This window comes from Ranitomeya imitator, chromosome 2 (genome assembly GCF_032444005.1).
Source record: "Ranitomeya imitator isolate aRanImi1 chromosome 2, aRanImi1.pri, whole genome shotgun sequence".
Classification (NCBI taxonomy): Eukaryota; Metazoa; Chordata; class Amphibia; order Anura; family Dendrobatidae; genus Ranitomeya; species Ranitomeya imitator.
Genome location: NC_091283.1, coordinates 650,663,512 through 650,680,234, shown reverse-complemented (window position 1 = coordinate 650,680,234; position 16,723 = coordinate 650,663,512). Strand labels below are relative to the sequence as shown.

Here is a 16,723-nt window from a genome sequence, read left to right as displayed (position 1 = left end):
AAACACGACGTCGGCAATACAAGTCTATGGGAAAAAAACGCATTATGCAGGCACATTTGCAGGGTCCGTTTTTTTCCCAAAATGACGGATTGCGACGTACGTCACACGACGCAAGTGTGAAAGAAGCCTTAGAGAAAACTCTACCTTCTTAAAGCTAGAAGAGCAGGAAGGAAGATCAATACGCAGACTATCCAATACATATCTGCAGACAAAACAATTACAATAATGGGAGGATTGCACAAGAACAATAACAGACATCATCTGGATTAAAATAAAAGAACAGTTCGGTTATTTATAACTAATACCTAACTATAGGTCTTCGTCTGCCTAAACACCATAAATGGTGACGTACTAAAGCTAGTGTAGGCGAGTCCAAGCCACAAATATAGTGAAGAAATGTTAAAAAAAAAAAAAAAGAAAAAAAAGAAAAATGCCGCAAAGTAACAATAGTTTAAGAAATATTAAGTTTATTTTTATCCATTGACAAAATAGAAAGTGAATGAACAAAAGAGAAGTCTAAATCTAATTAATATTTGCCTTCATCAATTCTACTAGATACTCTTACACACAGTTTGAGAAGTACGGTAACTCAGCAGGGAGATTGTTCCAAACATCTTGGAGAACAAACCACAGATCTTCTGTGGATATAGGCTTGTGCAAATCCTTCTGTCTCTTCCTCTAATTCCAGACAGACTTGATGATGTTGAGATCAGAGCTCTGTGAGGCCATATTGTCACGCAGTATTAATGTCACGCAGAGTTTTTGACATTTCCTCAGAGGGCATTGAGCAAGGCTCACTAGTGACATTGTTTTTGCTCCGACAGCCAGTAGCAGCAACAGCACATTAGTGTATTTATTCACTATATATTTTTTTGTGATACATTTTTTTTTGTGGTGTGTTTTGGGTGGTGGCTTTGGTAGGGATACCTTTTAGAGTTTTTAGGGTCAGTCTACATTGAGCGGGGGCGCCATATCGTATCCCAGGGTGCCAACCTCCGCTGCAAGGAAGGGACTCCATTAGGGTAAGGCAACTCTATCTTCCCTAGTCCTTTCCTCATTAAAGTTTTTTGTATTTAACGACTATCTGATCCTATTTTTGGGCTCCCTACCTTTATTTTTCAGTTTGGTATATGTGGTTTCTAGTCCCTTGTTTTAATTATTGCTATTAAAGAATATTTTTAGGTCTTTTTTGCATTTTTTTTAAGACAAGGTGACCAGGAACATTTGCAAATGTAATTTTTACCATGGCAAAGTGTCTTTAGCCTTAAACAGAATGCAACTAGACAACTGTAGCATACCTTTGATCGTTTTTTTTTTCATTTTGAACAGGACACACAATGTAATAGTGGCGGTCCCTGTCAGGGGTGGGTAAGAAGGACAGTACAGCTAAGTTTAGCTGTGCCACATTACAATCCCTAGATGATGAGTCACACTTCTCTGTTGTTCTTCTTTACGCTGAAGATAGTTCTTAGCCAGTTCAGGATTGGGGCTTATTCCCCATTACTGACCAGGCATATTTTTGAGTTTCATAGCACTTAGGTCCATTTCAACATATTTCATTCTTTTTATTGGCTATTTAATTGCTGGTATATTAGCCCCAGTCACAGGGGAATTTCAGCCTCCTGCCTGCATAGCAGGGTTGATTGCATCTCCTATGACTCAGGAGCTCATGTTCACTCCTTACACATGACCAGAGGAGTCCTGAGGAGGAAGCACTGTCAGTGCTTCCTAAACTGTATACAGAAACACTAATTTGTGTTACAGTGATGGAAAAGGTAAAACACATATTAAACCATGTTTATCTTCTCTGTGAGGAATATGGCCATGTCTTACCACACTATAACCACCGAAGCAGAACCTGAATTGCCCGCGTGGTCTCCAGACCAATCTCTGGCTACCATTGCGTCTAAGACACAAGCAGGGATCATCACTGAAGAAGCTTCCATGCGGTCTTGCTCTGCACCATGGAAACTATTGAGTGGTGATGTGAGGTCACGAAGAGGCCTTCACAAGGAGTGGTCATACTGGGGACTGACTGTTTGCCAAGCAGCTACACGTTTCCTGAAAGGTGGTCGTGTATAAGCAAAATCCTGTTTAGAAAGATCGGCCACGCTTACGATGCACACAGAACAATCATCAGGTGACTGGCAGCCCGATTATCAACAAATAAGCGTTCCTGGTAATCGTGCAATGAAAGTGCACCCTATAGGCCTGCGTCACTCGTCAGTTTTCTCAAGGAGAACACAGGGGTGCTCGGCCGAACGAGCGTTCCTGTGCATAGGACAGTTGGCTGAGTTGGTCGGCCGACAACCATTTAATCCAGCCAGGGAATTTATATGTACAGATATCTTAACAATTTCTGTCCCATTAGACCTAATTTGGGGTGTGTAAATGCCCATTTGATCTGACTGAAATCTGTCTCATCAGTTAGAAAATTGATCTGTTGTGCTTAAAAATCTATCTGCCAAATACAGTGATTGTAGCATGTAAACAGATATCAGAAAGACAACTCATTTCTGAGAAATAGGAATATTTTAGGAAGATTACAACACATGAGGTAGATGAGAATTTCTGTTGGTGTTAGGGTATGTGCACACGTTGCGGATTTTGCTGTGGATCCGCAGCGGATTGGCCGCTGCGGATCTGCAGCTGTTTTCCATGCGTTGTACAGTACCATGTAAACCTATGGAAAACGAAATCCGGAGTGCACATGGTGTGGAAAAAAACGCATGGAAACGCTGCGTTGTATTTTCCGCAGCATATCAATTCTTTGTGCGGATTCGGCAGCGGTTTACACCTGCTCCTCAATAGGAATCCGGAGGTGTAAAACCGCAGGTGGAATCCACACAAAAACCTCAGGAAATCCACGGGTAATCCGCAGTGCATTTTACCTGCGGATTTTGCAAAAACGGTGCGGAAAAATCCGCACACGAATCCACAACGTGTGCACATAGCCTAAATGTCAAAGTCAAACCAACTTTAAAATCTTTGAATACAAATAGATTCTCCAGGTACATATTTGTAAAGGATCCACCTAAATCATATTAAGGCCCAAACAATGGGAGGGGATATTAATGCCACTCCAAACAAATTATACATAGCCAGAAGCCACCAAAACTCAACCCATATTAATCTAAGGAACCCGCAAGCGCGTGTAATACTGATAATTATACTTATAGGGAACCTGTCACCCCGAAAATCGCGGGTGAGGTAAGCCCACCGGCATCAGGGGCTTATCTACAGCATTCTGTAATGCTGTAGATAAGCCCCCGATGTTACCTGAAAGAGGAGAAAAAGACGTTATATTATACTCACCCAGGGGCGGTCCCGCTGCTGGTCAGGTCAAACGGGCGTCTCCTGTCCGCTGCGGCGCCTCCCATCTTCATTCCAAGACGTCCTCTTCTGATCTTCAGCCACGGCTCCAGCGCAGGCGTACTTTGCTCTGCCCTGTTGAGGGCAGACAAAGTACTGCAGTGCGCAGGCGCCGGGCCTCTGAACTTTCCGGCGCCTGCGCACTGCAGTACTATCCTCTGCCTTCAACAGGGCAGAGCAAAGTACGCCTGCGCCGGAGCCGTGGCTGAAGATCAGAAGAGGACGTCTTGTAATGAAGATGGGAGGCGCCGCAGCGGACCAGAGACGCCCATCCGACCTGACCAGCAGCGGAACCGCCCCTGGGTGAGTATAATATAACGTCTTTTTCTCCTTTTTCAGGTAACATCGGGGGCTTATCTACAGCATTACAGAATGCTGCAGATAAGCCCCTGATGCCGGTGGGCTTACCTCACCCGCGATTTTCGGGGTGACAGGTTCCCTTTAAGTTATAGACCAGGGGTGGGCAATTAATTTTCCCAAGGGGCCACATGAGAGACAATGACTGTTGTGGAGGGCCGAAATAATAGCTTGGAATTAATTCTACTCAATATTAATTTATTAATATTAATTGTATCACTTAATATTAAGCATAATTAAGTATGCTGACACCCCCTATATATCTTTGAGCCCCCCCACAGCCCCTTATACACAGCATGAGCCCCACACAGCCTCCCTATATATGGCATGAGCCCCACACAGCCTCCCTATATACTGCATGAGCCACACACAGCCTCCCTATATACAGCATGAGCCCCACACAGCCTCCATATATACGGCATGAGCCCCACAGCCTCCCTATATACGGCATGAGCCCCACACAGCCTCCCTATATACTGCATGAGCCACACACAGCCTCCCTATATACAGCATGAGCCCCACACAGCCTCCCTATATACGGCATGAGCCCCACACAGCCTCCCCATATATACGGCATGAGCCCCACACAGCCTCCCTATATACTGCATGAGCCACGCACAGCCTCCCTATATACAGCATGAGCCCCACACAGCCTCCCTATATATGGCATGAGCCCCACACAGCCTCCCTATATACGGCATGAGCATCACACAGCCTCCCTATATATGGCACGTGCCCCACACAGCCTCTCCATGTACAGCATCCCCATGTACAGCATGAGCCTCACACAGCCTCCCCATGTATAGCATGAGCCCCACATAGCCTCCCTATGTACAGCATGAGCTGTTCACCCCATAGAATCCAAATGTTCACCCCATAGAATCCACTTGTTCACCCCATAGAATCCCCATGTTCATCCCCACAGAATCCCCATGTTCATCCAAATAGAATCCCCATGTTTACCCCCATAGAATCCCCAGGTTCACCCCCATAGAATCCCCATGTTCATACACATGAAAGAAAAAAAAAAAACACCACATACTCACCTCCTTCCCGTTCCCAGGCGCCCTGCTTCTGCATTGTTGCTGACTCTCCGGCGGTACACAGCTGACACGATAACATGACGTCATCGCGTCAGCTGTTTCACACGCTGATTGGTGGAGGCAGTGGTGAGAGGTCCCTCCTCCACCAATGCCGACTGCGGGAGACAGCAAGCGAGTGGGCGGGTGGGCACGGTGCGGCCTGAGGACTTCAGGTTTTCATCCTCATGGCTGTCTCGGTCCGCGGGCCGGACTGAGACAGCCAGAGGTCTGGATGTGGCCTGCAGGCTGCACTTTGCCCAGGTCTGTTACAGACCATGCCCGTAATGCATTGTTCATCTCTAGAACATTTCTGCTGCCCTTTTTTCCATTGGGACTGTAGTGCAGCGGTAGCACACTTATGCAGTGAGGAGGCAGTGACCCACAAAGTTCAAAAACAAACTCCCTTTAATGTGTTTCTTCCCAGCATTAAATGTCCCAATTCACACAAGTGCATATAATCTCAGTGCATAGTATTAGTATCCATTTCACCGCACTACTTGGCATCCTTCCATTTACAGTCACTAAACACACTGGCCTTCCCTTTGGCCAGTAGCCGTGGGTGACTACACCACTGTGTCAATGTCTCTTACTCACAGCCGTACACAGTCCTCTATCCTCCTGTTTGCAGTCATTATACATGCAAGTCCTCCTTCGGGCACAGGACGATCTACCTCCGGTTCACCTCCGGGCACAAGACAGTCCACCGCCGAGACCAATTACCGTGGACAGCAGCATCGCTGTGTACGCTGTGGGTGCCAGGCCTATTGGCTCTGCTCTGTCCTGTGTCTCTTCATACAGACAAAGCACTGCAGAGCCTCTGCTCTGCACTCTCACCTACACCAGACTGATACTGGCCCTGACACACCCAAACCCTTTAGGGTATGTGCACACGCTGCGGATTACTCTGCAGATTTTTCCAGACTGATTGTGGTAAATCCGCAGGTAAACCGCACTGCGGATTACCTGCGGAATTACCGCCTTTTTTTTGTGGTTTTTGTGCGGATTTCACATGCGGTTTCACACCTGCCGATTCCTATTATGGAGCAGGTGTAAACCGCTGCCGAATCCGCACAAAGAATTGACATGCTGCGGAATAAATAATGCTACGTTTCCACGCTTTTTTTTTTCCACAGCATGTGCACTGCGGATTTTGTTTTCCATAGGTTTACATGGTACTGTAAAAACATGGAAAACTGCTGCGAATCTGCAGCGGCCAATCTGCTGTGGATCCGCAGCGTGTGCACATACCCTTACTGCAGGGCTTTTAACAAATGAACCTGTGGCCTTCGGCCACATGGAAAACCCGGGCCTGGAATGAAATGGACTGCACGACTACCATCCTGCAGTCGGTTTCACAACACAACTTCCCAGAGCAGGTTTCCCCTACATCTGCCTTGGGCACTAGCATGTCCAAGACTAACACTTTTATTATTTCTAGTCTGCATGCACTCCTTTGGCCTCACTACGCCTCCGTGCACATCCTGGGGACAACACACAGTGACCCCTACCTGTGACATCGGTCACTGCTTCACCATTGCAATCACAGCTACACCTGTGACAGCAATGCCCCCTCATGGCCTCGCTATGCCTCCGTGCGCATCCCAGGGAGAACAAACAGAGACCCCAACCTGTGACACCGGTCACTGCCTCACCGGACCTATAACGTTGTTACATTATATAACTGTCACTCAAACATTGATTTCTGGTTGTCATCCTTTTTATATACACACACTAGATGGTGGCCCGATTCTAACACATCGGGTATTCTTGAATATGTATGTAGTTTACAGCCACGTAGTATATAGCACAGCCACGTAGTATATAGCACAGCCACGTAGTACATAGCACAGCCACGTAGTATATTGCCCAGCTATGTAGTATATTGCCCAGCCAAGTAGTATATTGCACAGCCACGTAGATAGCACAGCCATGTAGTATATAGCACATAAACGTAGTATATAACACTGCCCATGCAGTATATGACACAGGCCACGTAGTATATTGCACAGCCACATATATAGCACAGTCACGTAGTATATTGCCCAGCCACGTATATAGCACAGCCATGTAGTATATAGCACATAAACGTAGTATATAACACTGCCCATGCAGTATATGACACAGGCCACGTAGTATAGAGCACAGCCATGTATATTGCTCAGCCACGTAGTATATTGCCCAGTCACGTAGTATATTGCCCAGTCACGTAGTATATTGCCCAGTCACGTACTATATTGCCCAGTCACGTACTATATTGCCCAGTTACGTAGTATATTGCCCAGTCACATAGTATATTGCCCAGTCACGTAGTATATTGCCCAGTCACGTAGTATATAGCACAGAGACATAGTATATAACACAGGCCACATAGTATAGAGCACAGCGATCTAGTATATTGCCCAGCCACGTAATATATACCACAGCCACGTAGTTTATAGCCCAGCCCATATATTATATAGCACAGAGATGTAGTATATAACACAGTCCACGCAGTATGTAACACAGCCCACGCAGTATCTAACACAGCCCACGTAGTATATAGCAATGTGGGCACCATATCCCTGTTAAAAAAAAGAATTAAAATAAAAAATAGTTATATACTCACCTTCCAGAGCCCCCGGATCTAGCCAAGACTTTTACCGATGCTCCTCGCGACGCTTCGGTCCCAAGAGTGCATTGCGGTCTCGCGAGACCGCTACGTCATCATGTCGCGAGACAGCAATGCATGGACCGGTCACCGGAACGTCGTGAGGAGCGGGAAAGGCCTCGGCTGGATCTGAGGGCCCACGGTAGGCGAGTATATAATGATTTTTAATTTTTTTTAATTATTTTTAACATTTAACATTAGATCTTTTTACTATTGATGCCGCATATGCAGCATCAATAGTAAAAAGTTGGTCACAGGGTTAATAGCAGCATTAACGGACTGCGTTACACCGCAGCATAATGCGGTCCGTTAACGCTGCCATTAACCCTGTGTGAGCACTGGGGATTGGCTTCGGGCACTGACTGCGGGGAGTAAGGAGCGGCCATTTTGCCACCGGACTGTGCCCGTCGCTGATTGGTCGTGGCCGTTTCCCCAATTGGGGAAAGAAAGAAAGAAAGAAAGAAAGAAAGAAAGAAAGGAAAGAAAGGAAAGAAAGGAAAGAAAGGAAAGAAAGGAAAGAAAGGAAAGAAAGAAAGAAAGAAAGAAAGAAAGAAAGAAAGAAAGAAAGAAAGAAAGAAAGAAAGAAAGAAAGAAAGAAAGAAAGAAAGAAAGAAAGTGGACCTTAGACAATTATACATATACAGGTCCTTCTCAAAAAATTAGCATATAGTGTTAAATTTCATTATTTACCATAATGTAATGATTACAATTAAACTTTCATATATTATAGATTCATTATCCACCAACTGAAATTTGTCAGGTCTTTTATTGTTTTAATACTGATGATTTTGGCATACAACTCCTGATAACCCAAAAAACCTGTCTCAATAAATTAGCATATTTCACCCATCCAATCAAATAAAAGTGTTTTTTAATAACAAACAAAAAAACCAACAAATAATAATGTTCAGTTATGCACTCAATACTTGGTCGGGAATCCTTTGGCAGAAATGACTGCTTCAATGCGGCGTGGCATGGAGGCAATCAGCCTGTGACACTGCTGAGATGTTATGGAGGCCCAGGATGCTTCAATAGCGGCCTTAAGCTCATCCAGAGTGTTGGGTCTTGCGTCTCTCAACTTTCTCTTCACAATATCCCACAGATTCTCTATGGGGTTCAGGTCAGGAGAGTTGGCAGGCCAATTGAGCACAGTAATACCATGGTCAGTAAACCATTTACCAGTGGTTTTGGCACTGTGAGCAGGTGCCAGGTCGTGCTGAAAAATGAAATCTTCATCTCCATAAAGCATTTCAGCCGATGGAAGCATGAAGTGCTCCAAAATCTCCTGATAGCTAGCTGCATTGACCCTGCCCTTGATGAAACACAGTGGACCAACACCAGCAGCTGACATGGCACCCCACACCATCACTGACTGTGGGTACTTGACACTGGACTTCAGGCATTTTGGCATTTCCTTCTCCCCAGTCTTCCTCCAGACTCTGGCACCTTGATTTCCGAATGACATGCAAAATTTGCTTTCATCAGAAAAAAGTACTTGGGAGTGACCACTTAGCAACAGTCCAGTGCTGCTTCTCTGTAGCTCAAAAGTGGCTTTACCTGGGGAATGCGGCACCTGTAGCCCATTTCCTGCACACGCCTGTGCACGGTGGCTCTGGATGTTTCCACACCAGACTCAGTCCACTGCTTCTTCAGGTTCCCCAAGGTCTGGAATCGGTCCTTCTCCACAATCTTCCTCAGGGTCCGGTCTCCTCTTCTCGTTGTACAGCGTTTTCTGCCACATTGTTTGATTCCAACAGACTTACCATTGAGGTGCCTTGATACAGCACTCTGGGAACAGCCTATTTGTTGAGAAATTTCTTTCTGGGTCTTACCCTCTTGCTTGAGGGTGTCAATGATGGCCTTCTTGACATCTGTCAGGTCGCTAGTCTTACCCATGATGGGGGTTTTGTGTAATGAACCAGGCAGGGAGTTTATAAAAGCCTCAGGTATCTTTTGCATGTGTTTAGAGTTAATTAGTTGATTCAGAAGATTAGGGTAATAGGTCGTTTAGAGAACCTTTTCTTGATATGCTAATTTATTGAGACAGGTTTTTTGGGTTATCAGGAGTTGTATGCCAAAATCATCAGTATTAAAACAATAAAAGACCTGACAAATTTCAGTTGGTGGATAATGAATCTATAATATATGAAAGTTTAATTGTAATCATTACATTACGGTAAATAATGAAATTTAACACTATATGCTAATTTTTTGAGAAGGACCTGTATAATGGATGTGTGTGTTTTTAAACAAATTGTTAAATAAAGTATATACCGTAATTTTCCTGCCAAATATAACTCCTTTTGGTCTAATTGCTGTATACAATTTTAAAATCTATAACATTGGTCTGAATGACCAGAAAATCTTTGTGTGTAAAGACAGCTTAAGAAAAGATGAGAACTATATTTCTTGTTAAATTGAAAAATACATTCCTAGGTTGAGCATTTATTCTCCAACCCCTTAACACAATAAATTCTAAACTACTTCTGTCTTCTCATTAGGGTCCCTAGCCCACTTTAACAGCCAAGGACTCAACTTGTTCCTATTGGATGACAGAAGCTGATTTAATGCAGTGATGTCAAAAGATGTTGCTGTAAATTCGAAGAGGACGTCACCTTTTAGGTTTATGACCTCTACATACAACAATTCCATTATCCTCCATAAGCCTCCCTTGGGGTACTATGTAATGTCCCATTATTCCCGAGAGCGCTCACCTCTCCAGTCAGCAGCTCAATAATCTTGTTGGTGAGGTCCAGGATCTTCTGCGTTTCCATTCTTTCTTTCATTGGAGAGGGAGTTTGAGGCTTTGTGATGGGGACGTGTGTTTTGCTCCATGCTTCATCAGATATTGTCCTTACTATTAAGTAAGCCTTTGCAAGGAAAGGTGATCTCAATTTACAAATGCATTTCATCTTTTTGGTCACAACCACTTTTATGTAAGAAAAAAAGAAAGGGAAAAAAAAGGAGGGCACGCATTCCCAATTATCAGCCCCTCCCTGTACACAAGGCGGCAATCACCCGATGAACGAACAATATGTTTGCTCATCAACTGATCAAATAATTTGTAGAGCCTAGGAATCACATCAATCTGTTAAAAAAGGGACAAACTAGTGCTGTATGGGGACAGAGTGATCACATTAACGATCCCGTCAGTTATCATAGGCCCATTTCAGATGGAGTGATTAAGGCCTGTGGACAAGCGCTCACTGACTACACAAATCAATTGCCGCTTGTTTCCTACCCTGTTTACACGGAAACTGATGGGAATAAAATGATGGGAATACGATTACTCTGTCCCCACATAGCACTATGTTGTCAATAGCAGATCTCACAAGGGGCGATGGGCTGCTGACAAAGATTCTTATGCCAGAACTCCCAATGAACAAGCATTTTGTCATGTGTTGAATGATCACTGGTATATTTACATAGGTGATTGGAAAGTAATATTCTTACAAATGCCAATTATCTGCCCATTCACGGCTGCGCGCACGCCGTGAGGCAAAAAAATCACGGCAGAAACTTGCGCTTTTACTGCAACTATTGCAAAAAAAAAAAAAAAAAAAAGCACAATGGATGCAATATGTGAATGCAGTCTAAATGGGCCATTAGCTGTCCAGTAAATTTGCAGATTGATTTGTATAATGTCAATTGACAATTTATAATGGTCAAAAATTGGCCAATCTAAATGGGTCTTATATGTGTGTAATTATTAGTTGCATTTAAAAGGCATAATGTGTAACATAATTCCCAAAACGTATATATAAGGAGCTGGGGAGCAGAGAAGCACAATAGGGTCTTACCCGGAATAAAGCAGATTTAATAAGTAGGTTATGCTAACCTGATGGAGCTGCGATCACACAACAATGTATGCAGATCCACAGGTCATCCGACCGATGCAATGGATTTGGGAGAGAAAACCTGAATATTTCTGCAGTGAAGGTGCGTAGATTGAAGAAGCTTTACCCTGAAGAAGTGTGTGTACTTTGAAACGCATAGCTTAAAACCCGCATTTATACAAATTCCTGGCATTGGGTCTTCAATCTACTCACCACCAGCAGTGCAGACATATCTACGTTTTCTCTCCCAAAACAGAAGAGAAAAGAGGGTGTCCTGTGATATTTTCCCCAAAATCCCTCACCTCTCCGGTCAGCAGGTAGATCATTTCTAGGGTGAGGTTCAGTATCATCTCAGCCATATGATTTCCATTCTTGTCCATCCTTGGTTGTCCTAGCAATTGAAAACTCGAGTAGAATTCTGTATTTCAGCAACCTGGCGGAAAAAAAGGAGAAACACATTTACAGCTGGAAGAAGGAAAGTATAAGTATGTAACTGAGAACTAACTAACTGAGAGCCTCCCAATCCTGTGTTCCTGCCAGTCCTGCCGTTCCTGCCCTGCCTTCCAGTCCTGTGTTCTCTGCAGTGCCTCCCAATCCTGTGTTCCTGCCAGTCCTGCCCTGCCTTCCAGTCCTGTGTTCTCTGCAGTGCCTCCCAATCCTGTGTTCCTGCCAGTCCTGCCGTTCCTGCCCTGCCTTCCAGTCCTGTGTTCTCTGCAGTGCCTCCCAATCCTGTGTTCCTGCCAGTCCTGCCGTTCCTGCCCTGCCTTCCAGTCCTGTGTTCCTGCTGTCCTAGCCAGTCCTGTTTCCTGCCGTGTCTCTGCCAGCCCTGAGTTCTCTGCCGTGTCTCTGCCAGCCCTGTCTCAGCCGTGCCAGCCTACTCGTCTGTGTTCCAGCCGTGCTCTTCTGCCAGTCCTGCCTAATGCCCGCACCAATCCTGGTGTTCCTGTCTCCCAAGTGGGATCAGCAGCCACAGCCAGACACTACCCTGGAGTAGCACCTGGCAGATGCCTGCTGCACAAGCCTGTCCTCACCATCAGAGGCTCCAGTGAAAACCCAGGCAGCTGTCATAGTCATGCCCCTTCCAAGGTAGTCTGGTTTGTGGCACAGTGGGGCCACAAACCCCCCGAGCTCACGCCCACCAGTCAGGGCGTGAGCGTGACAATAATGAAATTGAATGGACTGTACCACTGAACAGGAAGAGAATGGGTGGTTGAGAAACTACTATCACGGTTACTGATGATGACTAGACGGCTCCACCAGACAGGTAAAATGAAAGTGATCAAAGTTCAGACAGTTCAGCCTACCTGACAATACCATTATAATTTCTTAATTTATTTAGGAGAATATAGAGAGAAGGATAATCACACTGTTTTCACAGCAGACAAAGATGGGACTTGCTCTTTCTGCCTATTTGATGCAGCACTAATACATTACAGAATTTATAGAGCATAGAGGAATCAAATGCAAGGTGAAATCTAGGATCATTATCTGCATCACAGACGTCTAAGTGAGGCTTTCAATGACATAGCAGAGCTAAGTCCTCTAAACACTGCGGTATAACCGTGAACTACTCCATGTATGTAATCCCATTTGTGATAGATAGATAATATTTTATACCATTAAAAAAAGTTAATTTTTAATTAAAGTATTAACCCCTTCATGACCCAGCCTATTTTGACCTTAAAGACCTTGCCGTTTTTTGCAATTCTGACCAGTGTCCCTTTATGAGGTAATAACTCAGGAACGCTTCAACGGATCCTAGCGGTTCTGAGACTGTTTTTTCGTGACATATTGGGCTTCATGTTAGTGGTAAATTTAGTTCAATAAATTCTGCGTTTATTTGTGATAAAAACGGAAATTTGGCGAAAATTTTGAAAATTTCGCAATTTTCACATTTTGAATTTTTATTCTGTTAAACCAGAGAGTTATGTGACACAAAATAGTTAATTAATAACATTTCCCACATGTATACTTTACATCAGCACAATTTTGGAAACAAAATTTTTTTTTGCTAGGAAGTTATAAGGGTTAAAATTTGACCAGCGATTTCTCATTTTTACAACGAAATTTACAAAACCATTTTTTTTAGGGACCACCTCACATTTGAAGTCAGTTTGAGGGGTCTATATGGCTGAAAATACCCAAAAGTGACACCATTCTAAAAACTGTACCCCTCAAGGTACTCAAAACCACATTCAAGAAGTTTATTAACCCTTCAGGTGCTTCACAGCAGCAGAAGCAACATGGAAGGAAAAAATGAACATTTAACTTTTTAGTCACAAAAATTCTTTTAGCAACAATTTTTTTATTTTCCCAATGGTAAAAGGAGAAACTGAACCACGAAAGTTGTTGTCCAATTTGTCCTGAGTACGCTGATACCTCATATGTGGGGGTAAACCACTGTTTGGGCGCACGGCAGGGCTTGGAAGGGAAGGAGCGCCATTTGACTTTTTGAATGAAAAATTGGCTCCACTCTTTAGCGGACACCATGTCACGTTTGGAGAGCCCCCGTGTGCCTAAAAATTGGAGCTCCCCCACAAGTGACCCCATTTTGGAAACTAGACGCCCCAAGGAACTTATCTAGATGCATAGTGAGCACTTTGAACCCCCAGGTGCTTCACAAATTGATCCGTAAAAATGAAAAAGTACTTTTTTTTCACAAAAAAATTCTTTTAGCCTCAATTTTTTCATTTTCACATGGGCAACAGGATAAAATGGATCATAAAATTTGTTGGGCAATTTCTCCCGAGTACGCCGATACCTCATATGTGGGGGTAAACCACTGTTTGGGCACACGGCAGGGCTCGGAAGGGAAGGCGCGCCATTTGACTTTTTGAATGGAAAATTAGCTCCAATTGTTAGCGGACACCATGTCGCGTTTGGAGAGCCCCTGTGTGCCTAAACATTGGAGCTCCCCCACAAGTGACCCCATTTTGGAAACTAGACCCCCCAAGGAACTTATCTAGATGCATATTGAGCACTTTAAACCCCCAGGTGCTTCACAGAAGTTTATAACGCAGAGCCATGAAAATAAAAAATAATTTTTCTTTCCTCAAAAATGATTTTTTAGCCTGGAATTTCCTATTTTGCCAAGAGTAATAGGAGAAATTGGACCCAAAATGTTGTTGTCCAGTTTGTCCTGAGTACGCTGATACCCCATATGTGGGGGTAAACCACTGTTTGGGCGCACGGCAGGGCTCGGAAGGGAAGGCACGCCATTTGGCTTTTTAAATGGAAAATTAGCTCCAATCATTAGCGGACACCATGTCACGTTTGGAGAGCCCCTGTGTGCCTAAACATTGGAGATCCCCCAGAAATGACCCCATTTTGGAAACTAGACCCCCAAAGGAACTAATCTAGATGTGTGGTGAGGACTTTGAACCCCCAAGTGCTTCACAGAAGTTTATAACGCAGAGCCATGAAAATTAAAAAAAAAAATTATTTTCTCAAAAATGATCTTTTATCCTGCAATTTTTTATTTTCCCAAGTGTAACAGGAGAAATTTGACCCTAAAAGTTGTTGTCCAGTTTCTCCTGAGTACGCTGATACCCCATATGTGGGGGTAAACCACTGTTTGGGCACATGCCGGGGCTCGGAAGTGAAGTAGTGACGTTTTGAAATGCAGACTTTGATGGAATGCTCTGTGGGCGTCACGTTGCGTTTGCAGAGCCCCTGATGTGGCTAAACAGTAGAAACCCCCCACAAGTGACCCCATTTTGGAAACTAGACCCCGAAAGGAACTTATCTAGATGTGTGGTGAGCACTTTGAACCCCCAAGTGCTTCACAGAAGTTTATAATGCAGAGCCGTGAAAATAATAAATACGTTTTCTTTCCTCAAAAATAATTATTTAGCCCAGAATTTTTTAATTTTCCCAAGGGTAACAGGAGAAATTTGACCCCAATATTTGTTGTCCAGTTTCTCCTGAGTACGGTGATACCCCAAATGTGGGGGTAAACTACTGTTTGGGCACATGCCGGGGCTCGGAATTGAAGTAGTGACGTTTTGAAATGCAGACTTTGATGGAATGCTCTGCAGGCGTCACGTTGCGTTTGCAGAGCCCCTGGTGTGCCTAAACAGTAGAAAACCCCCACAAGTGACCCCATTTTAGAAACTAGACCCCCCAAGGAACTTATCTAGATATGTGGTGAGCACTTTGAGTGCTTCACAGACGTTTACAACGCAGAGCCGTGAAAATAAAAAATCATTTTTCTTTCCTCAAAAATGATGTTTTAGCAAGCATTTTTTTATTTTCACAAGGGTAACAGGAGAAATTGGACCCCAGTAATTGTTGCGCAGTTTATCCTGAGTATGCTGATATCCCATATGTGGGGGGTAAACCACTGTTTGGGCACACGTCGGGGCTCGGAATTGAGGGAGCACCATTTGACTTTTTGAATACGAGATTGGCTGGAATCAATGGTGGCGCCATGTTGCGTTTGGAGACCCCTGATGTGCCTAAACAGTGGAAACCCCTCAATTCTACCTCCAACACTAACCCCCCGCACCCCTAATTCCAACCCTAACCCTAAGGCTATGTGCCCACGTTGCGGATTCGTGTGAGATTTTTCAGCATCATTTTTGAAAAATCCGCGGGTAAAAGGCACTGCGTTTTACCTGCGGATTTTCTGCGGATTTCCTGTGTTTTTTGTGCGGATTTCACCTGCGGATTCCTATTGAGGAACAGGTGTAAAACGCTGCGGAATCCGCACAAAGAATTGACATGCTGCGGAAAATACAACGCAGCGTTTCCGCGCGGTATTTTCCGCACCATGGGCACAGCGGATTTGGTTTTCCATAGGTTTACATGGTACTGTAAACCTGATGGAACACTGCTGCGAATCCGCAGCAGCCAATCCGCTGCGGATCCGCAGCCAAATCCACACCGTGTGCACATACCCTAATTCTAAAGGTATGTGCACACGCTGCGAAAACGTTGCGGATCCGCAGCAGTTTCCCATGAGTTTACAGTTCAATGTAAACCTATGGGAAACAAAAATCGCTGTACACATGCTGCGGAAAAACTGCACGGAAACGCAGCGGTTTACATTCCACAGCATGTCACTTCTTTGTGCGGATTCCGCAGCGGTTTTACAACTGCTCCAATAGAAAATCGCAGTTGTAAAACCGCAGTGAAATGTGCAGAAAAACCGCGGTAAATCCGCCATAAATCCGCAGCACTGAGGATTTATCAAAACCGCTGCGGAAAAATCCGCAGAGGACCAGAATACGTGTGCACATACCGAAACCCTAACCCTAACCCTAGCCCTACCCCTAACCCTACCCCTAACCCTAGCCCTACCCCTACCCCTAACCCTATTCTAACATTAGTGGGAAAAAAAAATTCTTTATTTTTTTATTGTCCCTACCTATGGGGGTGACAAAGGGGGGGGGGGTCATTTATTATTTTTTTTTATTTTGATCACTGTG

The 16,723-nt window shown here is 44.3% G+C and overlaps 1 protein-coding gene across 2 annotated transcripts in view; it reads right to left on the bottom strand.

The window, feature by feature from the left end:
• LOC138667096 (oocyte zinc finger protein XlCOF8.4-like) overlaps window positions 1-16,723 on the bottom strand; it is a 49,559-nt gene that overhangs the window by 29,540 nt on the left and 3,296 nt on the right. Inside the window, exons 2-3 of one of the 2 annotated variants that reach the window (XM_069755401.1) lie at window positions 11,597-11,727; window positions 10,173-10,328 (exon numbers count right to left, since the gene is read on the bottom strand). In XM_069755401.1, the coding sequence (XP_069611502.1) occupies window positions 10,173-10,328; window positions 11,597-11,674 (234 nt within the window). In that variant the 5' untranslated portion in view covers window positions 11,675-11,727. The remainder of the gene's footprint in view (window positions 1-10,172; window positions 10,329-11,596; window positions 11,728-16,723) is intronic. The other variant, XM_069755402.1, reaches the window with a different exon arrangement.